The sequence below is a fragment of the Coturnix japonica genome, chromosome Z (assembly GCF_001577835.2).
Source record: "Coturnix japonica isolate 7356 chromosome Z, Coturnix japonica 2.1, whole genome shotgun sequence".
In the NCBI taxonomy this organism is placed as follows: Eukaryota; Metazoa; Chordata; class Aves; order Galliformes; family Phasianidae; genus Coturnix; species Coturnix japonica.
Window position 1 is genome coordinate 40,554,394 of NC_029547.1, and position 26,106 is coordinate 40,580,499.

General features: G+C 36.7%; 1 protein-coding gene across 1 annotated transcript in view; it reads right to left on the minus strand.

Moving 5' to 3' along the window:
• Nucleotides 1–10,184: 10,184 nt before the first annotated feature.
• SLC27A6 (solute carrier family 27 member 6) overlaps nucleotides 10,185–26,106 on the minus strand; it is a 45,199-nt gene continuing 29,277 nt past the window's right edge. Inside the window, 8 exon segments of the mRNA XM_032441501.1 lie at nucleotides 10,185–11,329; nucleotides 12,360–12,490; nucleotides 14,680–14,777; nucleotides 15,364–15,562; nucleotides 16,721–16,811; nucleotides 20,004–20,029; nucleotides 20,032–20,080; nucleotides 22,100–22,294. Coding sequence (XP_032297392.1) covers nucleotides 11,153–11,329; nucleotides 12,360–12,490; nucleotides 14,680–14,777; nucleotides 15,364–15,562; nucleotides 16,721–16,811; nucleotides 20,004–20,029; nucleotides 20,032–20,080; nucleotides 22,100–22,294 — 966 coding nt within the window. The 3' untranslated portion in view covers nucleotides 10,185–11,152.

The window sequence follows — 26,106 nt, forward strand, 5'->3', positions numbered from 1 at the left end:
TGTTTTTTGTCTGGAGTTGTTGCATCATGGTACATCCTGGGTGCCAGTGATCAGACAGCCCAGGTGCAGCGTAGATTCCTAATAGGTGACCTAACCGGTTTGCAACTGTGTTGATTAGATGGCTTTTAGATGGAAAGAGTTGTGACTGGCAAAGGTATCCCAGATTTTCCAAGAAGAGTAAAGAACTGTTCACCAGCTTTGAAGCTTCATAGGTGTTTTAAAGCTCTGCAGTTAATTCAGCACCATGTCATTTAGGCTATGCTTTCAAATCTTGCATTTCATGTATAATGGCATTTGGAACAGGATAGTAAATGCTACAGAGATAACCATATTGGTAAAATACATAAATATAATGTGAGAGCATTTATTCACGAAATAATTTTATTATTTTCACTGTGTTATGTTAAAAAAGAAAAAACAAACAACATCAATAACAAAAAACTAGACCTTTTTCAAATATGGTAATAATAGCTCTCACATTTCTTTCTACATGAGTAATTACATCTGTCTTAATCACTGCTGTTAAACATGCCACAGCACATTCCTAATGTTCTGAGTATCTTTTCCTCTGAACCACAGATTCAAGAGAAAATGATGTCAAAATATAGGAATTGTTTCTTCGAGTTAAATTGTTGAAGATATTTCCTATCAGAAATGCATCGGGTTACTTAGATTTACCTATGCCCGTGACATAAGGTCAGAGAATTGCACCAGCTGCTGGTCCAAAAGCTCAACTAACTCTTATTCTGAGATAATTGCCCAAAAGAAAGGAAGAAAGGAAGAAAGGAAGGAAGGAAGGAAGGAAGGAAGGAAGGAAGGAAGGAAGGAAGGAAGGAAGGAAGAAGGAAAGAGAGGCATGAGGGAAGGAAAGAGAAGGAAGGTTAAGGAAGGGAAGGAAGGAAGGAGAAGGAAGGAAGCGAAGAGGAAGGAAGGAAGGAGGAAGGGAAGGGAAGGAAGGGAAGAGAGAGGAAGGAAGGAAGGAAGGAAGGAAGGAAGGAAGGAAGGAAGGAAGGAAGGAAGGAAGGAAGGAAGGAAAAGGACAGGGAAGGAAGGAAGAGGAGGAGAGGAAGGAAGGAAGGAGAGGAAGGAAGGAAGGAAAGGAGGGAAGGAAGGGAAGGAAAAGGAAGGAAGGAAGGAAGGTAGGAAGAAGGGAAGGAAGGAAGAAGGAAGGGAAGGAAGGGAAGGAAGGAAAGGGAAGGAGGAAGGAAGAGGAGGGAGGGAGGGAGGGAGGGAGCGGAGGGAGGAGGGAGGGAGGAAGGAAGGAAGGAAGAAGGAAGGAAGGAAGGCAAGGAAGGAAGGAAGGAGAGCGGAAGGAAGGAAAGGAAGGAAAGGAAGGAAGGAAGGAAAGGAAGGAAGGGAAGGAAGGAAAGGAAGGAAGGAAGGACAGGAAGGAAGGAAGGAAGAAGGAAGGAAGGAAGGAAGGAAGAAGGAAGGAAGGAGGAAGGAGGAAGGAAAGGAAGGAAGGAAGGAAAGGAAAAGGAAAGGAAAGGGAAGGAAGGGAAGGAAGGAAGAAGAAGGGAGGGAAGGAGGAGGGCGGAGGAGAGGGAGGGAGGGAAGGGAGGAGGGAGGGGAGAGGAGGAAGGAAGAGAAAGGAAGGAAGGAAGGAAGGGAAGGAAGGAAGGAAGGAAGGAATGGAAAGCGGGAAGGAAGGAAGCGAAGGTAAGCAAGGAAGGAAGGAAGGATAGGAGGAAGGAAGAAGGAAGGGAAGGAAGGAAGGAAGGAAGGAAGGAAGGAAGGAAGGAAAGCGAAGGAATGAAGGAAGGAGGGAAGGAAGGAAAGGAAGGAAGAAAGAAGGAAGAAAAGGAAAGAGGGAAGGAAGAAAGGAAGGAGGAAGTAAGGAAAGGAAGGAAGGAAGGAAGGAGAGGGAAAAGGAAGGAAGGAAGGAAGGAAGGGAGGAAGGGAGGAAGGAAGGAAGGAAGGAAGGAAGGAGGGGGAAAAGGAAGAAAGGAAGAAATGTACAAACATTATATGCATTTCCAGTCAGACAGATTTCATCTAAAAAAATGGGAGAGGATTTTATCTATTCCTAAATTCAAGCTTGGTAATGCCAGATGCAGGGATATAAAGTTATACTTGATAAGATGAATTTTGCTGACTGAACATTTCCTTTATGAACCCTATAATGCTTTTGTTTATGTGGTCTGGGGTTTTGAGTTCTACTTAATTTTTACTTTGAATTAATGATCTTTGGTCATACTGACAACTGTTTATTGTCTGGCTTGGCTCGGTTTCATGACTAATGGGGCAGAAGACTAATGGGCCATGAAGAGAAGACCCACAGGGAAGGAGAGAAGAGAGGAAAGGGCAGGGAGATGGGCCTAAAAATAAAACAGGGGCAACAATTCGAGGAGGAAAGTTAATTTACTCAGTAAAGATAATGGAATGCAAGATAACACAATATAATACAATATAATTGGAATTGAAGATAATAAAACAAATAAAATGAGAGAGCATCTAAAACCAACTCTAATGTTAATGAAGGTGAGACAGATAGGAAGCACACACACAGAAATGAGCAGTAAAAGAAAAAGGGACATCTCATAACTGTTTTATCTCTGCCACTAAAAGGAGAACAGAAACAGAATGATGAAAGTTTTCTGGGAGTTTTCTGTAGTTCTTCTCTTCTGAGAACCAGGTACCCAGAACTATCAACAATTCTGTATGATGTGGAATACCATCAACAAAAATCATAAAACCATCACAATACAGAACACTATTTGCTATAATAAAGACAGATTTGAGTATTGTCTGTACTGTGTCTTTTGCTTTGCTTATTTTCATTTTCCTGGTGGCCTGCACATTTTTTTGATCAAAAAAGCACTAGTTGGAAGCTACTCTTGAAATGATTCTCTGTGCAAGTTTTTCACTGGATTGTATTATTTCTCTCTATTTCAGCAAAACTCTTCCTCTACTGTCATTAAATTCTTTTGGTTTTATCTTCTTGGTGGAGCAGAAATGTTTTATGAACAGTCATATCTGGGGGACTTGATTCTGCAGTTTCCACAGTTTCCACAAATCTATTGTACTCATACCTGAAGAAGCCAGTATCTTCTAGTGCTGTCACATCTCCAAAATTGCACTTTTTTCTCTTTACTCATCTTGTTAAGCGGTTACAGACTGTTCTAACTTGCTTAAGTTGTTGGACAGACATCTGGACTCAGGTAACCAGGACTTTCAAGTTGTAACACTCATTTGATCTTGCAATTGAGCTATTCATTTGCCAACCAGTGGCTACTATTTCAGCTAACTTTTCAGTTTTGTTGCCATCACTGCTGTTACTCTCTACTTTGTTGACTTTGTGTCATCTTGTCATCACCCCCAACTATTTTTCTTTTTGCACAATAGTTGTGTGAATGTGTAGATGCATGTTACTATGCTCTAATAGCACTGAATGTAATATTACATGCGTGGCTGCTGTGACTGGCAGGATTCTCTGAGTATTTGAGTGGAGTGTATGAGCCATGCTTGTGAGCTATATGGCTGCTAAAGCACCACCATGGAACAGGGGATTCCCCAGGTAGGAGGAAAGACTTACAGATATCACAAGTCATGTTCAGGAGTGGGAAAGAAGAACTGTGGTGATAAGCCTGGCTCCTGAGGAAGGGCTGGCCTCTCACCATCAGTATGCTGTGTTAGCCATAATGAATGCCATAGTAGATACACTGAAAGGTGTGTTTGGTGCTGTAGGACTTTTGGTAGGATGTGACATCTCTTCCACATATGAGAATAGATCAGTCTTTTCAGCACAACAATCTATTTTCTTCTTTGTATCTGATGTGCACAGATTCACAAAAGCTATTCATTTTCTCAGCTGATCAGTTTCTATCATGTCAAGGCCTATTTTGCTCCCAGTTGTATACTGTGTGACCTTTTTATAGTAACTACAGCAGTAGGTTACATTTACTGATAAAAAAGGAAAGGGTTTGATGCATTTCAGTAGTCAGGATGATGAAACACTTCCAACTGAGAGATGAGTCGAAGTCATTCCTGATGTTATATTCTGACTACCAAACTAAGCTTGCAGAAAATGTCATTTTTCTCTCAAGTTTTACATAAATCTTAGTCAGCTACTTGATGGCATTAAATCTAGTGATAAATTAAAAGAAGCCTCGAGGAACCGCAGTAACTATATTGCACTTCTCTAATGCATCTGCCTTCATTGGCTGCAAAACCCTCTGAGATTTCTGCCTCAGGAACCTAGAAATAACTGAATGTGTAGGAAAGGTTTGATCTTTCAGAGAAGGCTGATTCACTAGGAGAAGCAAGAGGAAGCACTGACAGCACCAGCAAGGATGGGATCCCACACTGGTCAGAGCAGATGAGCTGAGCAGCTCAAAAGCAGCCCACGGCCTGGTGATTGCTCCATCTTGGCCCACCAATCCCTGATGCACAGGAGCTGGCTCATCCTGTTGGTGCATGCAGGATCTCAGTGCAAGACCTGTAGTCTTACTGCATGAAGTAGGCAGATAGAGTGACGCGTGCAAGTTAACCTTCAACTTTGGAAAATGTTAAGTCATTCTGAGCTAAACTCCACAGTTTCTTGCAAGTCCTTACTCTCCTCACTCCTTTCTCCATGTAAACTGCCTGAACAAAGAAGGTTTTTCTGACAGAGTTTGCCCCTGCATTTTCTTTGGACATGCTTTTATTTTTGGCAAGCTTTCAGACATACAGTGGTAGGTACAGTTCCACTTTTAAAAGGTATAACAGCAAACTTGAGACAGAAGAATCTGACCGAGGCTTTTAGGAGGACAAGTACCTTCTGCCAGCTCTTTCAATGTCTGCATTCATATTGTTGTATATATTTTTAAATCATTATAGCCCTCAGTTTCCCAGTTCAAAATATTTTATTTTGCAGATGCAATATACTAGCTCAAGAGCTCTTTCAGATGCTTTCTAACTTGATTAGTGTCATTTGGAACATCTGCTTGATAAACTTCTGCATTAGCAGCCATTGAATGAAATGTGGTTTCATTCCTCGGGAGATTCATAGGTTTAATTCCAAGAATCCTTAATCCATGGGTGATTTTATATTAAATCAAGAATTATCCCTTGCTTCCTTTTTCGGTAAAACTGACTTTTTTAATGGAGAAACAGAATAAAGGTGAAAAAAAAAGAGGTCCAGTGCAGAGATATTTTTAGATATAGTCTACCGTCAGTATCTTTCAGAGAACAGAATATGTAGTCATACAGTCATCCCAGGTCGGACAACACCTGCACTGTTAATAGACTATATTTGTAACAGCAGGCTGAGTGGCAAGTGACCCCATTTTTGCAAATAAATATGTAAGTATGCCTGAGACATTTAGTAAGTATAAACACAGTTTCTTGAAGTGGGTTTTAATGTGGTAGCTTTGAATGAAAGGCAAAAGATGAAAAAAAAAAAAAAAAAAAACCAGAAGCAAAAAAACCCACTCCATTCCTTTTTCTGAGACTGCTTTGCAGGGATCTCTAGTATATGGAGTAGAGATTGTGTGACTACTTGTTCAACTATGAGCTGTAAAATGAATACCTTTTGACAACTAGAGCTAAAAATCAGTAATATGAACAGGGTTTTATAAGCAAAGTATGATGCACTTGAATATATGAAGCCAAAATTACTCCCTGTCTGTTCTCAGTGAATTCAACTAAATGGCACTGGCAGCATTACTAAAAATTCCAGTAGCTGAAATCCTTTCTCGCTTTTCTAGTAATCCCTGGGTGTCACTTCCAAGTGGAATGGCCATATGCAAGGTGAAAACTTCTTTAAGAACAGCAGTACATTTGCTGAATATCATGAAGAGAAATTCAAGAGAGAACACAGACCATAGGATCAACTTTCTTGGGGGGGGTGGGGTGGGAGAAAGATTCATTTAGCGTTACAAGAAATATCATCACAGTGAGAGAAAACTTACTGCCTTAGAACATTCATGACAACTGGCGTAGAGACTCCAGCAGCAGAGTATGTGCCAGTATTAGGGTGTACCAAGACAATGGTGAGTCATACTGTTGTTTTAAACATTGGAATTTCCCAATAAAACCAGTCTGTTAATGGCAGACTACTCGTATGTGGGTAGATGTAAGCTTCTCTTCACAAAAATTGAATTTGGCCAGAAAAATGGAAATGGAGTCAAACTCCTTATATTCCAAAAGTGGTTTTCCTCATCTTAGTACAGAAATGGCTTCATTACCACAATAATGTATGACTAATTACAGACACGTAATGATGGTACAGATATCTGTGCCATCAGTAAATAATTTCCTCTCTTACTTATAATTTTTAATTCCAGTGAAATGTTTGTGTGCAGACTGAGAGTGAACACATATCACCATCTTCTTGCTGACAAACCGTAGGATTACAAGCATTTGAAAAAGCAGGGTTTTGTGTGTGTGTGTGTGTGTAATTACAGGGGAGCATTCAGTTATCTCTGTGCACACAGCAAACCAGAATTAGATTCCTAAATGCTTCCAGGAGAAGGATTTACTACATAATCCTCTTCTCACTGTTCCCCACTACTCATTTTAGGCAGCTCATGCTTTTTAGATGAGTTTCTTGGTTGTTTTTTTGTTTGTTTGTTTGTTTGTTTATCCTGTTCACAGGCATATAGTTCTGCCCCCACTCTTTATAAAGGAGCTCCTATTCTCTGCAATACCTGTGAATCCCACTAAGCATCTGAGTTCCCAAGTTAGGCACTAAAACAACACATGTAGCATCTTGTTTTCTTTCAGCTACTTGGCTTTGAAGGCAAGAAATATTTGCTAACTAAGCACAGTGTCTTCAAATGAACCAGGAGCTTAGATCTTTTTTATATAATCATATAAAATGGATATCAAAAAATGGGTACATTTGGGTATAGATATACATGGAACTACACAAAAAGGTGGCAAAGGTAGTAGTTTAAGAGGAAGAGTTCTGTGTTCTAGGACTTCAAAATGTGCTACACAGTTAGAACATAATCCTGATTATCCTAAAATGAAAGTCTCTTTGCATCCAAGATTTTTATTTGAATTATTACACAGATAAGAATTCAGCTACAAATCTTGATTACAGTTTAGATTTTCGTATTTAATGTTTTTATTCTGTTGCTATTTCTAAAACTTAATTTTCACAGGCTGAGAACACAGGCTGTCTCACTTCTTATGTAATTTTATGGAGCCAGGAGGAAGTGCTATTCTTCGTGAAAAAACACCCAGTTCAAAACATTCCCTTTCCTCCAGGTACTTCAACTCCATGTGGCTGACTTAATCACCTTCCATTCTCTAAGTTGCAGTGTTTAATTTGGGGTACACCGTGCTTACTGCCAACTGACCATTTTTTCAACAACTTTATTTTTAGGAGCATAGGAAGGCTTTTACCCTTCCTGCCTACCTAACCCTCCTGGTGTTTATATTCAACAGGTATGTGGCTTTGGAACTTGAGGGACAGGCAAACAACAACGTGGTCAAAGATCCATGCCACCTGTAGTGGTTGTGTAGGACTAGTTAGCCAAACCTCAGTGGGAAAGCCACCTCCATCAAGAAAAAAAGAGAGCTTGTTGACACAGATGACTCCCTTCTAAGAGGAAGACAGCAGGCCAAAATTTGAGGGACTGAATGCCAGTGAGATCCTTCAGTCTGCTCAAAGAGATGCTGGGTATAGTGAATTACCTTTGAAATGTTTCTACACAAGTGCATGCAGTGTGAGGAACAAGCAGGAAGAACTAGAAGACTTGGCTCAATCCCAGAGATACAACATCAAAAAAAGTGGAATCTGTTGGGATGAGCCCCAAGGCTGTCTTGGCCATCATGATCACCTTGAGTCTATACCACTTCTTGAGAGCACATGTGGGGAAGAAAGTTGGATCATCTTCTAGAGCTTAGGTGAAAAAGAAAGCAAATGGATGTGAAATTGGATGACATGGGAGGACTACAGAGATGCTATCTGCTATTGCAGAGAAAAGATTTGTGTGGCCATAGCTCAATTAGAGTTGACAAGTAATATACAGGGAAACAGAAAGCCCTGTTATGTCCACAGCAAACTGAAGTCCAGAGATAGCACTGGTCTATGAGTAGGGTCATATCACAAACAGGGATACAGATCTAGAAGAGGCATATAAGACCTTCTTTCCTCTGTCTTCAAATCAATTATGACCCTGAGACTACTGGAGCCCTGAGATCATGTTTGCAGTCATGATAAACTCCCAGCCAAGCCAGAACTTGTGTGGGTTTTGCTGCCTCACCTAGATGCACATGAGTGGGAATACAAGAAAGACTATTCAGAGCAGCAGCTGCGAAGCATGACAAACAGCATGAGAAAGCAATGCTGAGAACCAAGGATATCTCTAGAAGAAGAGAAAAGGAAAAGGAACAGCCCATGGCTCTGACTGGATAAGCACCTGTATGCATGGTTACGGAGTGTCTGTGCAACACTTTGTTGACATGTAAAGGCAGATGGGAAAGTTGTAAGGGAGGACTGGAAAACTAAAAAGTTGAATGTCATTTTATAAGAAGGTTACCCACATAGCTGACCAAGGGAACACAGTTGTTGTTGTTTTTTTTTTATTTCAACTAAGCTTTCAACACTCTTTTTCTCAGTGTCCTTCTAGTCAAAACGTCCAGCATATAAGCAAGACAAAGGGGTAAAGAGGATTGCTTGAATCTTGACAAATTAAAGGCTTAGGCAATTAGTAGATGCATGAGGTTTAACAGGACAAGTGCAAGGCTCTGAAACTGGGACAGGACAATCCTGGCTGTACATATACTGACTGGGTGAAGAGAGGACAGAGAGCAGCCCTGCAGAAAGAGATCCCGGGCATTCTGTCTGACAGCAAGTTGAACATGAGCCAACACTATGCCCTGGCAGCCCAAATGGCCAGCCATACCCTGGGGTGCACCAGGCCCAGCAGTGCCAGTAGGCAAGAGAAGGAGTTCTAATCTGCTCAGCAGACACAGAAAACTATCATGGAGCTCTCAGAAATACGGTTTCAATTTTGGGTAGTCCTGCTTTGAGCCAAGAGTTGGATGCAGTGATCATTGTGGGTCCCTTCCAGGATATTCTAAGCTTCTATGATTCTGTAATCATTTTAACTGCATTTTTTGCTTGTCCTGCTGAGGAGGGAGAGTGCCAGAACAGTGTGTTTGTTGGGAACTCGGAGACAAGCCAACGTTAACCTTCCTCAGATGGGCAGTTTAGACATTCATCTCTCAAAAAGCTCTATTTTTTGGTGTTTGTGGGGGAACAAAATTCAGGCAATGATCTGCTTGTAACTTTTTATTTATTTACCTTTCCCTAGGGATCTTGAGAAGGACTTGTGAAAATAGCTCAGCTGTATTAACTATACCCAGTCCTGAAATACAAGAGTGTGGATGTATGTCAACTCATAGAATTTTACACTCCATATATGACAATTCTGATTTCAGGTTTTTTAATTTTTAAAATAATCTTCTTTTAAGCATTGAACACCCCCACTTGCAAAGGTAAACTTAAAGATACAATACTCTAAAGCTTAAAAGTAATTGTGTTTATTTTCATATTCTTTTCTTTTTTTAATATATGAGGCCAGCACTGCAGCTGTCCACCCACAAGCCATCCAGCAGTTGCTTTAGCGCCAGCACAAAATATCAGACTTCCCAGGAAAAAAAGTAATGCATAATTTTTCAGCAACATTTAAGCCCTCAGTCAATTTCACACGTTGACCTGAGCATGAGGACAGGAAATGAACAGGTTGGTCAAAATATCTCAGCTTTCTCATTCTGATAGGAAGGACCTTCCCAGCATTTTACATAAACATTACTATTATTCAGCCTAACTCCAGTGTCAGTTCAGTAATTTACATGCCCATGGCAAATAACACATTTTGTTGTAATTTGCTTCAGTGCATGTGCTGCCACCCAGCATTTGGCAGAAGCCATTTGGTTGGTCAGCACTCAATCTATCTATCTATCTATGATCTATCAATCACAGTGGTGCTATCCAATCCATCTCCCTACATAATGCAGAGGGAGATAGGTCCCTGTAGTACGCTTTGGGTCCTTCTAGATCCTGGGCAGGGCAGACCTTTCTGTGGAAAAGATAGCAACAAGCAAGAACAGCCCTTGACCAATCACCACCCTCCTTGTAACATCTTAGGAAAAAAAAAAAAAAAAAAGAAAAACAAAAAACAAAGAAACAAAAAAAACCACCATACACTCTGGTTGTGGTTTTTATAGAGGACCAATGGAATCTATAATGAGAGAATCAAAAGTAGACACAATTTCCAATGTCTTTATTTAATTAACAAGGAAGAAAGTAAGAAAGTTGAGGTTCCAGGCATGTTACATCCCACTTATAACAGCCTGTTTTCATGCCATGGTTGTGATGGAGAAGTGACTTATGATGAGTACTGTTGAGCAGAATTACTCTTGCAGAATTCCATGTTTCTGACTTACAGCCACTGATCAAAGCTGGCATCACAATCCATTACAGGACAACACTGTCCCATTATTTTTACTATCTGAAGAGCGTATTGAAATATACTATTAAAATAAACTTTTAAAAAGTATTTAAAACATATTATTAAAAAGCACCTAAGTAATCAGTCCTAAACAGATGATACAAAATTTGTTTAAATAATCTTTTTTTTTTTAATTTTGTAAAGAAATGCATGAGAATATATGATTAAGGATAATAATTTCTTCTGTTTCATCCCCTTTTGTTTTATGTTCCATTATAAAAGTCCTCCATGTAAGATTTTTCTTCCACTTTCAAGTCTATATTTTCTAAGACACATATCTGTAAGTTTATATTAGATATATTAGATACATTTAAAACATGTTGCTGGCATATTTTGTCTGCATAGAATTAATAACAACTTCTGTCACTACGTTTGATTTATGTTTGATACTTTTAACTATGAATGATAATTCATGTTCCTTTAGCACAAAGGAAAGCTATCACAGCCAGCATTTATGTTCCAAAAGTAAGATTAAAAATATTTATTTTTTGTTTTAAAGGTTCTTTACTTGTATTTGATCTCAAGTGGTAGTAAATTATTAGTGAACTAAGATAAGTGAGGAAAGATACAAGACATATGAAAGAAAATATGAACTACATAAAATATTATTCTAGATAACAACATATAAATATTGATATTAATTTTTACTGCTGCTCACATAGTTGCTCATAGAAACTGTCTATAAGAGCTTTTCATTAGGTTAATTAAATTTTGATTTGACCAGATAAGATCCTCTCATACACTTCTTTGGTTAACAAGATATACGCTTGCTTGGATTTATCTAAAAAATAAAGAGGATCTGTAATTGTAGATGGATTAAAACCTTCGTCCACTAATCTAAATTTTTGTTGTTTGAAAGTTCCAGTCATTTCCATTGTTTCCTGTAGAAGAGAGAGAGACATATTATTTTTTGGCTCACACTCCCACTTGTCTTTAGAAGTCTTACTTGATAATATTTGGCCTCATTTCTCTAGAAAAAGTGTTTTTCCTAAAAATTCTGTTCTGCTACACTCCAACACATGCTGAGAGAGTGAAAAGAAGTTGCAGTCACTTGCAAGTAACCAAGGACTGTGAGAGTAGTGAGGCACTAGAAATTTTGAAATTGTGAAATTTTAGTGCAGACCTGCCATCAACCCTCGGTGCAACCATTAGTACTGCTCTTCATACATTCTCATACTCTAGGGTCCTCTGAGAGTGTTACTTCCTTAAGTGTGCCAGAGGAGATTCAGGCTGGATGTTAGGAAATACTGCTTCTCTGAAAGAATGGTCAAGCGCTGGAATGGGCTGCCCAGGGAGGTGGTGGAATCACCAACCCTGGAGGTGTTGAGGGAACGTTGTGTTGAGGGACGTGGTTCAGTGAGAACTATTGGTGACAGGTGGACAGTTGAACTGGATGATCTTGTAGGTTTGTTCCAATCTTGGTGATTCTATGATTTGATTCTATAATTCCTGGATCCTCTTTTCTCCTTCCTTCTGAGCTCCACTTCACAACCTCTCTTCCTTTAACTTCTCTTTGTAGCATCTCCTGCTTTACCTAAACCTTTCTGTACTCTCATTTCCAATGAATAAAGTGCATTTTAGGTTATTTTCTCTGGATGAAATAGTTCACATTTTAGTAATCCAAACCTCTCGTTTTTCCATGTACATGCTTCTAATCTCCACAAATCCTTTTGTATGATGTCTATTCTTACCAACTAATGCATTTCCTCCTATTTTAAAATAATCTGCAAATTGTTTTGTCATTTTAATGTAACTCCTCCCCCAAAACTCCATTAATGAATACAGTAAATAGAACCAGTTTTAAAATTAAATCATACAATATATGAACATGCATTTTCTGATATTCCATTAGACTTCTCTGTGTTCAAATAGCATAGATGTTCATATGCACAGTGCAGTCACCCAGCTTACCTGGATTCTTAGAAAAAGAGGACGGGCATAACCTGGGAGATACGTCACCACTTGCTTATACATTTGCTCCAGGTCCATTGCTCTATTCTGTTTTAAAATAAGAGAGGCCATTCCAGCTTTTCCCTCATGATCTGAAGGAAAGGAAGTGAGATGAAAACATTACAAATAAGAAATAATGATGGGCTGACAATTACATGTAATATTCTGAGTTTCACAAAAACAGAAGGATTAGATTTAGATTTTTACATATTTAGGAAATCACTCAAGCGATGAGTTAAGCAACAATACTATAAATGAGTTGAGAACATAAGAATAAAATGGAAAACTATCAATCGAGTACCATGCTCTACATTAATCAGTATATGAGGATTAATAACAAATTCATCCCCCTCTCAAAGACAGAGTGCTGATTGCTTTCCTGGATTGGTCAAATGTATGTTCTCTTCACTTTTAGCCTTTTCCTCTTGCCACTATGTCCTTTCAAAATGTGGATATGAAAGTTGTCAACAGAGGGAAAGATTAACAATCTTAATCCATGTAAGTGGAAAGACAGTAGGTCTATGAAAAAGAGAAAAATACCTAAAATATAAGAGAAATAAAATTCAGTAATAAATAAATTTAAAAAAAATTAAAAAATCCTTCACATTCTAACCACCGTGCCATGGTTTTATGATGTTTGGTTATCAGTATTCCACATCAAAACACCATGTAGTGCACTGGGAGTTAAAGAGTTACAGCACCAGTTCCAGGTACCTGTCCAGAAGGAAAGAACTACATCCCCCAGAAGACTGTGGGGAACACATACAAGGCCTCAGTAGGTCATCTGATGTCTCTCTTTTTGATCATCAGGCTCTCTTGCTGCTGCTCATCCCAACCACACATCATTTGAATAAGGCCTTCAGTTCTTTTTGGTCACTCTCTCTTAATATTTGATTTATTAGCTTCAATTCTAACTGTATTGTATAATATTGTGTTATCTTGCATTCTGATACCATATTTAGTAAATTAATTTTTTTTCTCCTCAAACCGTTGCAGCTGTTTTTCATTATTTTGGGGTCTCCCATTTCCCATTTCCAGAGGTGCAGATTCAAGAATCCCTCCACCCCACTAATCATGGAACCAGGCTGAACCAGCCCATAAACCATTGATAGCACTGCTTAAGTAGCAACAGCTGACCTTTTTCTTCCCTAATGCTACAGTTTCTGTAAGGAAGTTTATTTGGGCCCTGTGCAATAGTTCAGCTATTTCTTCACACAGATAAGAATCAGAAAGTAAATGTTCTTGTGCATGAAACAAGATGCTCTTGTTGTTTTTTTTTTTTTAATTTATTTATTATTTTATTTTTTTATATTCAGTCAGTAGCCTTCAATATGATTTTTCTTGTTTTGTGGATCTAAACTGGTGGCAAGTGGTACCCTTTATGGATTTTAAGCTTATAAATTTGTAGGGGTTTGACCTTGGCCAAGGGCTAAATATCCATTTCTCCTCTCTCTCAGTCCCCTCTCAGCATGACAGAGACAAACTGAAAGAAGGTGAGAAGACTCATGTATCAAGATAATGGCTGTTTAGCAGGGAAAGAAAAAGGTGTGTGCACAAGCAAAGCAAAAAGCAGAATTCATTTGCTGCTTCCCACTGGTAGGCAAAAGTTCAGCTAAGCAGTGCTGAGTTATCAATACTGTTTCAGTCACAAAGACAAAGCACAGCACCATACAGGTTGTTAGGAAGAAATCCATCTCCCTTTCAACCAGACCTGCAATACAGTTTTAGAAGTCTTTAGCATTAATGGGAATCAGGCTCGAATACCCTCGGGAAAATTAAAAACAAAACAAAACAAACAAACAAACATAATCTGAAAAGAAAAGAATGTAATTTCTTTTCAGTAATTTCTTTTTCTTCTTTTTATTCCTTGTGATGACCCTGGCTTTCTAATATTCTTTTCTATAAATGTTTTATGAGGCTTAGTTAAAACTGAAATAAAACAGAACAGAATATATTCATACACTTTCCTTTAAAGCCGTTAACTCGTACCTTGTTGATATTATTTTATTCTTACATATGAAATGTGGATTTTCTATGACTGTCAATTTAATAAAGCTCAAAACTTCAGATTTTTCAAAAGTAAATATCACTGCATGCACACAGAAATATACTGTCTGTGTATAGTTGGCGTCCTCGTTATCTACATACACATTTTAGCAACATATTAAAAGGATGACTCAATCAGAAATGATTCATGGGCTTACAAAATGAAATAGAAGAGTTATGAATGTTAACAACTAAACACAGAAGAAGGAAACAATAAAGCTGAAGCTTCTTTTACCTGGCACTGATACACCATACACATTTGCTTCTTGTATGAAGTCCAACATGACAATGACATCAGAAACTTCAGTTGTTGCAACATTCTCCCCTTTCCATCTAAAATTTGGAAAACACAATATTTTAATCCTTTGGAGATACACAGGCAGATCTTTAAAAAGACTCCAATTATTTTAGACTATTAATAGCTCGTATTTGTTCTGACTTGTCATCTTGGTACATTGATCTGATTGCCAGAAGATAGCACTGGTAATTAAAGTGTTACAAGATATTATCCATCACTATGATGTATGATGCAAGTTTATCATTACCTGATGATTTAAAAATGTTGATGTGTATCCGAATACAGCAGATGAGACCACACTTTAGTGTTTCACACATTTTTATCTGTTTCTGTATCCAGTTTGCCTTGTCTGCAGCAAAATTACCATTGGAAAGTATGATCACAGGAAGGATTGTTCAAAGACCTGTAATTCCTACATAACTGTCTGGAGGTGAATCATCCAGCTCTGCAGGTGCATGTTTTGCAAAATTAATCCCCTATCACCTTTTTCAAGATCATTACAAACTGCATCAATGTACTTATAAACTGACCACTTCAAGCTGAAACCAAATAGATCACTATTATTCTAACCTATATGTCTGCTTATTAATGAAGAGATGTAAAAAGAAATATTGATTATACCTGAAGGTATCTCCAATCCTGTCCCAAAAATACAGGAAATTATCATGGTCTTGAACCATTAGATCTCCAGTATTAAAATAAAGGTCACCCTTCTTAAATACCTCGCTGAGTAATTTCTTTTCTGTGTGTCTCTTATTGCCAGCATAGCCAAAGAAGGGATTCTTTGCATTCACTTGGGAAATGAGAAGACCAGCCTCACCTATACGTAGAAGTGGAAACAAATGTGAATTTTAAATACTTAAATACTTAAAATACAAATCCTGTACTTTGCATTGGTTTTAATTTGCTATGTAGGACTTAATAAAATCAGGAATCAAGCTTAGCCGAGTTCAATATTTAAGCCCAAATTATAAAAGCTTAATAATAAAATAATAAAACCTGTTACCATTGCTTTGCAATTCATGTAGTCAACTCTACACACAAAGTGACCATCAATAAATAGAGCAGTATAGTCTATTCAAATTTCTGTTATAAGTCCCTTTTTATTGACTAAACAGTTCTCATCCATCAATTTTGTGCTCCCTAGTACATTTTTTTATCATCTCAAAGTGCACAGAGCACATGGTATGTTCCTCTTCCTTCACCACACTGGATTTCTAGTGATGAGTTTCAACTTTAGCAGCTCCCTATCCAGTTAAAAAGCCAGTGTATCTAAAAGAGCATCTGTTTGACCAAAGCAGTAAATCTTTAGTTAGGCTCAGAACTTCAGAAGTTCTGAGAAAAATTCTGAAGAATTTTCAGTAACATGATAAACATTATTGCTTTCATTTTTGAGTAAAATACAGGAGTTTAAATATAATTATACCTCCTCAAAAATCAAGGAGATATGAGCTTAGGATATCTTGTTATGCATGTCACACTTTGAAAATTGGTATAACCAAGAGATTCTAGATATCTGATAAGCATTTTGCAGACAGTTACAACCCAGGAACATATTTGATAAACTACAGAAAGGAACACTTAATCAAAAGCACTTAATTTCTCTCCAAAAAGCACTTCATCTAATCCACCAGCCTTTCTCATAGATCTCATAGATCCCCCAGGCAATCACCTCAATGTGATAACTTCTTTTAAAAAAAGATAGATCACATTTCCTTCATATTTAGATACTATATCACACTGTCATTTTTGCACATTCTCCTTCCATGAATTTATCCAAGGGTTCTATTGATGTTCTTTTGATGTCAGCACTGCAGTGCTTAATAATAGTCTGTCTTACATAAAAATTTATATTGCTTTTGTTATAATGAAGATTAATAGTTTCTTAGTATGGTACAGTATCCCAATTGTAAGGTCTCTTAAAAAGATCCTGGAAGTATGTGTATTACGACTGTGTCCTATTATAACACATACTTACCTTTCTTAACTTTCTCACACCAACCATGCTTATTTCTAATTGGTTCATCTTTCTGGAAATCATACTTGATTAAATCGAATGGAAAAAAAAGCTGAAAAGGGGGGGAAAAAAAAGGTCATCAGTTTTTCATCTACACAGTGACATCTGGTGGCAGCAGACTTAAGCAAGAAAACTTTTAATCTTTCTCATCTCAAAGTTGAACATAATGTCATCTGAAACTGAAAATATTCTGCCTGTAAACTTACGCGGTTTCCTGGAGATGTCTAACACATGAACATTTTTTGATTGTGTAGCTTTCGAAATTACTTGGTGAAGATACAGAATTGTTTTGTTCATTTTCTTACAAATGAGTTGTGGGACCCATGTATCAGTAGTACAGAATACATGGATCAGAGTAGTAGAATCATACATGAAATTTTCTTACAGACATCTTAAGCTGATACAAAAGGGCTTCTTAGGGTATTCTGGTCTCTAAAAAAAACCAGTAAATGGAAAAAAAAAATAAAAATGGACTGGCAACAGGAGTGTTTAAATATTGCTTTGAAAATCCTGTAGTTTCAATCTGTAGTCAATGAAAAAAGGAGCACATCAAAAACTCATTACAAACTATACTTGATATTAAGTGAAAGCAGAAGCAACAGTTCCTTGGTTTCCCATCCAGTGGTCAGCAAAGTTCCAGGAACACACAACAAACTTTTGCCTGTAAATATAGTTTTCCAGGATGTTAAAACATGATTAAACATGACTTTGTTTTTACACTAAGAGCAATCTCTTCTGCCATATAGCTGTATAGCTATATGGAAAAATTCATAATACTAATTCAGCATTGCTGTTTTACATCATAAGATGTTTTAGCTGTTGAAACAATTTCAGATTTGTTATCAACTGCTCTTTTCCAGTAAATATGACTTAAGTATGTCTCAACTTACAGATGATTATCATCCAAACAATTTTGAGTAAGAAATTTAGAACTGTAAAATAGCTGAAATATTTAAAACACATTTATAAATAAAATGGGAATAATCTTGCAGGATTGTCATGAATTATTTTTAGTTTCTACTACAAGATTTGTGATTTCATCAGTTCCATTCCCTCCGTTCCATATTCTCTGCTGTCACACAAAATATACTTGAGAGCAAGATGCACGTGTACATGCATATTTAATAGATGCTGAGAGTATAGCTTCTTACCATAACCAATTTCTACAAATATATATGCCATAATTCTTTAAAACTTTTAATGTCATGATAATGTCAGAAACATTAGCTACATAGAGATGTATATCAAGTGTAAATGGGCACATTAGTGATTTATTACTAGTGTAATCATCTATACACTATCTTCTCAGTAAAAAATTTCAAGATGGTTTCAAAATTTCAATCATCTAAAATGCTAGCCAAAGTTTTCTACTATTCTGTTCACTGTGTCTGTATTTGCATCATGAATATTCATATTAAGGGATTTATTTATACGCCACAGTAACACTTTCAAGTAATCCCTCATGTAAAGAGTATAGTGTAAAAATAAACAAGTGGAAACAACAGCATTGCCTTGATTTAGCACCTCATATGCAATGGCATTTTGGATATCTGGCAATTGCTATGCCATTCACCTGTTTCTATACATTAATTTGTGACTTCAAAATTATTTAGGAAAATAAGTGTGTAGAAATCCAATAGTTATCCATATAACTTCCCATCACCACCACCATTTAGCAGGTACTGACCTTTCCTCATTTGGAATGCTCAGTTTGTCTTTTACAGCTGTATCCTTTGTCTGCATTTCACCATTAGAAACTGCCATGTTGTCATTGGGTGCATGTTTATGACATGTCTATTTAGTTTTTCTACATTAATAATATTATACCTGGAACCTCTCTGTCATTATTCCAGCTATACCTTTGATATATGTCTGGATGGACTTTTATACTATATTTAGTTCATCCTGACTGGGCAATTACACCATTAGTAAGTGTACATTTCTTCCTTTAATGTTATCACATAATCCCACAAATTTCTTTTTCCCTTATTTAAACTACTTTCTATTCCCAGGTAAATAGTTGTATTTGATATTCCCAGAATACTTGTTTAAGGGTATTCATATCATATCATCCCATGTCAAAATAAGATTTCAAATGTTGCTGTTGTTGCAGAAACAAGATAATTTAGTAACCAGATGGGTGCATCTTCCTTGTGCTATTCTCTGCTTTCCAGTAGGAAACAATCTGCTTTTCCAACTTCAGATTGCTCAAGAGTCAGGGAACCAGAAATAAAGCTGCTCTCATTTACATGCTGGTAGATAGTCAGTAAATATCATTCAAATTTAAAAACAAAACAAAAAAAAAAAAAAAAAAAAGAAAAAAAAAAAAAAAATAAAAAAAAAAAAAAAAATGAAGCCTTTTAAGTTTAATTGAGGAACACCATCTGCTGAGCTCTGAAATAAGCTCTTTATTCATGCCTGGCAGACCTGCAAAAAAATAATTAAAATTAAAAAAAAAAAAAAAATNAAAAAAAAAAAAAAAAAAAAAACAACAACAAAAACAAACAAACAAAAAAAAAAACAGCTACACATCAGAATGTGTTTTGTAATAATCTGCAGCCTGTAAGACATATTTAAAAACAACAAAAGCTTGAAATAAGCCAACATTAACTTACGTCATTACAGTATAGAGTGAGTTTGTGTCACAATACTTGATTGCAGGGTAATAAAATACACATAGAAATAAACAAACAAACTTAAGTATTTAAGTATGAAGATTAAAAAGTACATCTTATGCTGTTTTCACAACTGTGTCTCTCTCCCTGCCTTCCTTGGCTTTTCTACAACTGCATGACGCATGAAATTTTATTCATGTCAACACTGCTCTGCTTCAGCATATGGGTGAAATAGCTGCTCCCACAAACTAGTGAGTGCCACAAAGAAGAATAAAGAAGCTGTTCCAAATGGACTGCACAGGAAACAACAGCAAATTCCAAGCAGATACTGTATTAGAAAACAGATAATTTGACTCATCTAAGTAATGTAATTCAAACAAACAAACAAACAAATAAATAAATAAATAAGGCCATGTGACATTTTGTTCTGCTGCCAGAAATTCTTTGAGAAGGAAAGGGTACATTATGCAACTATAAATGCTCTAGATCAAAGCACACTGGTTATAAAACAATGCCTGCTGCCTTTGGAGTAGCCCTTGAGAACTCTTCAGTTTGGATGATAATCTTGGCTCATCTGTTACCATGTAATAGGGGTCATATAAGTTACACAACAGTCTAGCTAAACATGCCATGTCCACATAACAAAGGTGAGGTTGTCTCCACACTGAATCTGGTTTTCAGTGACAACTTTAAGTCTTCTCAAACTCTACAGATACAGAATGCCAAATTAATATACATTGGTGGAAGAACTGGCAGCCAGTACTCCTCAGATCCCTGTGAAGAACAGTAACAGCTGACAACTGAGCCTGTGACAAACAATGTGCTCTAGTGACTCACAACAGAAACTGCAGAAATAATTGAAGGCTTAGTGTGGACTTAATTTTAGGGAAAAGAGAATATTGAAAAAGACAGAATATACACTGATTTCAAGTCAAGCCAAATGACATGAATGGCCTTTTCTAATTCTAAAAATCTCCTATTGTCTTTCCACACACATACTGAGTAAGTAAGCAAACAATCCCTAATTATCTCAGCAAATGTTTCTACAGACTATACCACTTTTAACTTGGAGCAATATACAAGGTAATGTAAAGGTATCTGGTGAAATCAAGTATTTAGTTATGACTGCATTTATTTATGTGCAAAAAAAAGAGAAAACCAAATTTAATTAATGCAAAAAAAAAAAAAAGAAAGAAAAGAAAGAAAGAAAGAAAATCACACAATAATTGATTAAAGGTACAGAAAAATAAAGTCAATAAATAGGTCATTTCAAATCTAATCTTCCCTATGCTAAAACCTACAAATGGGATTTCCAGGAGGCTGACTTCTGACTAAATTGTCAAAAGCTCTAAAATTCTGACAACAAATTTACTGAGGTTTTGAACAAATGTAAAATTTTGTAAGGCTTTCTTTATTTATTTATTGAAAAGGTTTACAAGTAATCACAACACATGGCTTAGAGTCATCTGAAAAATATAATCTAACATTAGCTCTAAGCTCAGCTACTGCTCCTTACAATCCAGATCCCTGATTTCCTGTAGTGGACCTGTATCTTTTTAAAGACATCTAAAGACATCATATTTTAAAGACATCACATTAGCTCTTGATATCCACTGTGCGTAATATAGACTATCAGTGATACATAACATGGAAAATCAGCAAAGCCTGATTTAGTTCCTGAGCTCTCAGTGGCTCCCGAAAAACACAGCAGCTCCTGCAGTTTCTTTCTGAGTGTTTCCTGTTTGCCCCCTGAAAGATCTGATGAAACACCAACTGGTGGGTTCTTATCCCCGAAATTAAGATAAAGGAATTAATTGCTCTAGGCCTTGAACTGTGAAGTAGCCTCTGTGAAGCTGTGACCCTGGAACATGTAAACTGTAAACAAACTCATTTGTCTTCATGTGTAGCCACCTCACACAGATAGGTTTCCAAAAAGTGTTATTACTTCTCCGTGAAAATAGATTGGACTTAACATTTTTCTTTCGGTTTTCTTCAGAAGCACAACTATCACTTAAAATATGAGGATTTTTATACAAAGGGCTACTGGTTACTTTTGCAAATTCTAAGTGGTGTGTGTAGTTCTAGTTTCTTCAGTACAAATTTGCATAAATAGCAATATAATATTAAATATCTAGTCTCCCTGTTAGAAAGCTATACTAAGTAATATTTCATGTTAATATCTAAAGTTTGAGACCCAGGTTATTCACTGACCTCTGTAGTCATTACTACATTTCACTACTTCATTACTACCAATGTCCATTTATGCCAAAAATCTACAGAATATTATATAATACAAATATACTTTTAGAAAACAGCTTTAAACATCATCAGTAGATTGCTAAGTCAGAGCAGAACATTTGCAAATTTACATCACAGATGTTCATAAGTACCAAAACAAATCTAACTTCCTTTTTTTGTCCTTTAACTTAGTAGAGATTTGATCCTGATATTCAGAATCTACTCAAAACTCTCCTAAGAGTGGCAAGACATTTATGACTCCTGTGGACTCTAAAAAACTCTTAGGGTTACTGCTGAAAGTGTAACTGGGTTGGGTGCTAAGCATGATCAGCAACACTTTGGCAGTCAAGATCTTACAGACAGTCAATTAATCTTGCAATAACCAAGAATATTTAACTTATACCTCAAGTCCCATGTCCTGCAGTCAAACTGAGAAATACAATGACTTTCAGCACTCCATTTTACAAAGTAAAATATAAGTAGTCACCTTATAAAAGAAATTGGTGCGTCCAACAGATCCAATTTTTCCTGTGTGGTTCATGAAACAAATGTTTCCTTCGGTAGCGCCATAAAACTCACAGATCTTAACAGCGCCAAATCTGTCTAAGAATTCTCTCCATACGTCATTTCTTACTCCATTTCCAACTGCTAGTCTGACTTTGTGATTTTTCTCTCCATCCTTCTGTAAATAAAAAATAATAATCATCGTCATTAAACCAGAATATTTTGATAAATATAATTGATTGTTGCACATATCTAAAGAAATCTAGCATAACCAGCCTGTAGCTACGAGTTAGCAAGCTATCAAAAAAACAATCAAAAATTGTCTTCTTGAACATGTAAATGACTGCCTGCATAATGGCTGTACTAATTTATATAAGTAATTACATGTAGTCTCATGTTCTCATGCAGAGCAAAATTTAAAAACTGGGAAAATTACAGAAAGGAAGGCATTGTTTCTGACAAGTAATTAAAGACAGCAGAGATTAATAACCATTTTCCTGTGTTTTCAGACTGATTAAAAGAAACAATCAGATTCCATACACTTGTAATACCTGTTTCTTCCCACACATTACATGAGTCATTTTCTATATTTTTTTAATATTAAGACTTGCAAGGTTTTGTTCAGCATCACTTGGTATACAGTATATCAATATAGACAATAATGATACTGAATCTTTATTGTTGTCAATTCTCACGTTTTAATACAAGAAACACTGTAGTAAGCATTCAGCAAGACTGATTTTATGAATACTTTTGTAAACCATACGATTGCATGGAACACCTTAAAAATGCAATAACATTTAAGCTGAAAAGACAGAAAGCAAAAGACCTAAAATGTGGGGTTTTTTTATTTCACCTATTTTAAAACAAGACTCCCTCTTTAATTAAACAAATGAAACAATACAAAATAAACACAGGTGCCATTCTGTTACCATGTACCTTTAGAACTTTGTACCACTGAAATACTCCAATGCCATCCATATGTATATTTATGCATATGTATGCAATCTGTCTATATACATATATACACATACATGCACACATTCTCTTTCCTTTATAAATGCATATACCTTTATGTATGTATGTACACATATATGTCCCTGTTTTCTTTTCTATCCCATCCTCTCCTCGCAGCTCTAGTTCAGGATAAATTAGGTAAGTCTTCATAATGAAAATCCATTTAAGCACCTTTATTCTAGCTTAAAAGCGGAACAAAAACATTACTGGGAAGAGATCTGGTCAGCTGACTATGTATTCTGGATGTTAAAAACAGGGAAGTTTCTACTGAATGCATAGACAAGACTTTCTCAGAAGCTCATTGATTACTGCAATTCAAGAAGTTTTTCACAGAGGTAGTAAATTCATTTCTGTCACAAAAACTGACACATGGTAACATTTCAACTTCATCATCTATATAATGAAAAACAGTCAAGTTTTTCTCCTTCAAAATCAGTAACTCAGAAAATTCTTCATCCAGTTTCAGAGTCTTTCTTCAGTTGTTCAGGAAGGAATTAATACATTTCACTGAATTAATACATTTCACTAAGTGCAGACAGCTCTTGGCAGATTACAGTCAGAGGCACTGTTCCGCTATACTAACCCAAAACTACATCAATCATGAGCCTCCTCCAGTTACTATTCATTGGGTTTTTAAATATCAACTCAATTCTTCCATTTCTTCTTTCTCCTCTTCTACCTTACTGCAGATAAGAAGTCACTTCTAATTACATAAGCACAAACTCCACTGGCTTTCTGATAAATCATTTGTATTGTATTACACAGCATAACAAAACCATCCATGAACAAGACCTGTAATAAATTGTCTAAAATTGGCCTAAGTTTGTAATTTTTAGAGCAATTTGCTTTTTTTCTTTGGATACAGTACCACAAATTAGTTGCATAAATTTTCATATATCTGAAGTAATCAGGTGTGTTCCACATTAAAAATTCAATGCCGTCAAGGAACAATTATATATTATATATATATAACAATCATATATATTTATATAAAATATGTTATTATTATCATTTAATATATTATATATTCTTATTATATATTCTTAGTATTATATTGTATATATACAAACTAATATATAGTGAGTCATTCATCAGCCTGAGAACATCCTAATTTTCTAAAGCCCATGTTAATAAAAAAGGTGAATTGGAGTCTGTGTTTAAATTTCAGAGTAACAAAATCATTGTTGACATTTTGCTGAAAAAAAGAGGATAGGATGAAGTAGAAAGCAATGATATACAATGCTTATGTTTTTTCAGAAGTACAAATACAGCATCATTTAAAGGCAAGCTACCTCAATTACTTGAGTTTCTCGTGTTATTTTGTTCAGTTTCTATCACTACAGCACAAGATTGTTTCTCTAACGGAAGGAACATAAAAAAGGATCACAGAATTTCCCATTCCAATGCCCAAAAATGCACTGGTGAAAAACCTTTTCCTAACACACAACCTAATCCTCCCTTCCCACAGCTCCATGCCATTCCTTCAGGTCCTGGTCAGCACTGTATTGTCCTTGCAACTATTTACTGACTACTTCATTTCAGGAAGTATTCTCTTGTACACTGAAAACTTCACAAAAACACAGAGAAAGTGTCTTAATTCACCTAAATCTCACTGTAGAAAGCAACTTTTCTTAAAATAAGGAATAATAATTCAATTAGCATTCACAGGCAGATAAATTTTCTATTAGACTGCATTCCTGCAACTGCAATACTCATGATTTAGGAAGTTACCACAGTTACAATTACCTGTTGATGCAAGATTCCCAGCAGGTTCTGAAGGTCTTTCTGGGTAAAAAGCATTAAAACTAGCCTACACTTCAGCAATTCATCAGCTAGACTGAAAACTATATGTAATTCATCTCCAAGTAGATGTTTGATTCATATAAAGAGATGGATTTTAAGTTAGGTACATTTTAAAGTCACAGAGCTGTTTTTAATATAATTTTACCTGCTCTTTAAAATAACTAACATAGAACGTTAACTACCTTTACATATGACTGACTTTCAACTGAAAGTGACCAGTAAAGAAAATAGACTCAGCCATTATAACACTTTATGATTAAATTTGTAAATATTTATTTACAGTCCAGCTTTTGGCGAGACTGTAAATATTGCAGGCACACATGTATCCCACAGGCACCATGGCAGAATACTCAAGCAGTAAATAAAATACAATAAGTAAAAAGGAAGGACAAGGAATTACAGTTCCAAGATATTCTAGAAACACAGTTAAGCAATGCACAATTGGGTGATTCTATTCAAACGAAAATCTAAATATATATGTAGGAACAAACTATGGCACCAAGTAGTCATATTTTTAATTTCACAGAATCACAGAATCACAGAATTACCCGGGTTGGAAGGGACCTCAAGGATCATGTAGTTCCAACCCCCCTGCCCAGCAGGGCCACCAAACATACACATTTACTAGATCAGGTTGCCCAGGGCCCCGTCCAGCCTGGTCTTGAACACCTCCAAGGACGGGCATCCACAACCGTCACTGGCCCAGGCCTGCTCCAGGACCTAACCACCCTTCTAGTAAAGAACTTTTCCTCCTAAACACCAACGCTAAAGTCTTCCCTCTTCAACTTAAAACCATTTCCCCTAGTCCTGCTATATCAGCCTTTTTCGAAGAGTTTATCCCCTCCTGGGAGTAAGCCCTTCAGGTACTGAAAGGCTGCATTGAGGTCACCCCCAACTTCTCTTCTCCAGGCTGAACAAACCCGAACCCCTCAGCCTGTTCCCTCTATAGATGGGAGGGCTCCGTCCCCTGATCATCTTTGTAAGCCCTGCCTCTGGACCCTTTCCCAAAATCTTCCATATCTTTTTGTACTGAGGGCTCCACACCTGGACACTAGTAAACAAACAGTATGGGGCTCACAGAGAGCAAGAGTAGCAGAGGGACGATCACCTCCTATACCTGCTGACCACACGCCTCTCCTGATGGAGCCCCAGATTCCCATTTTTTCTTTC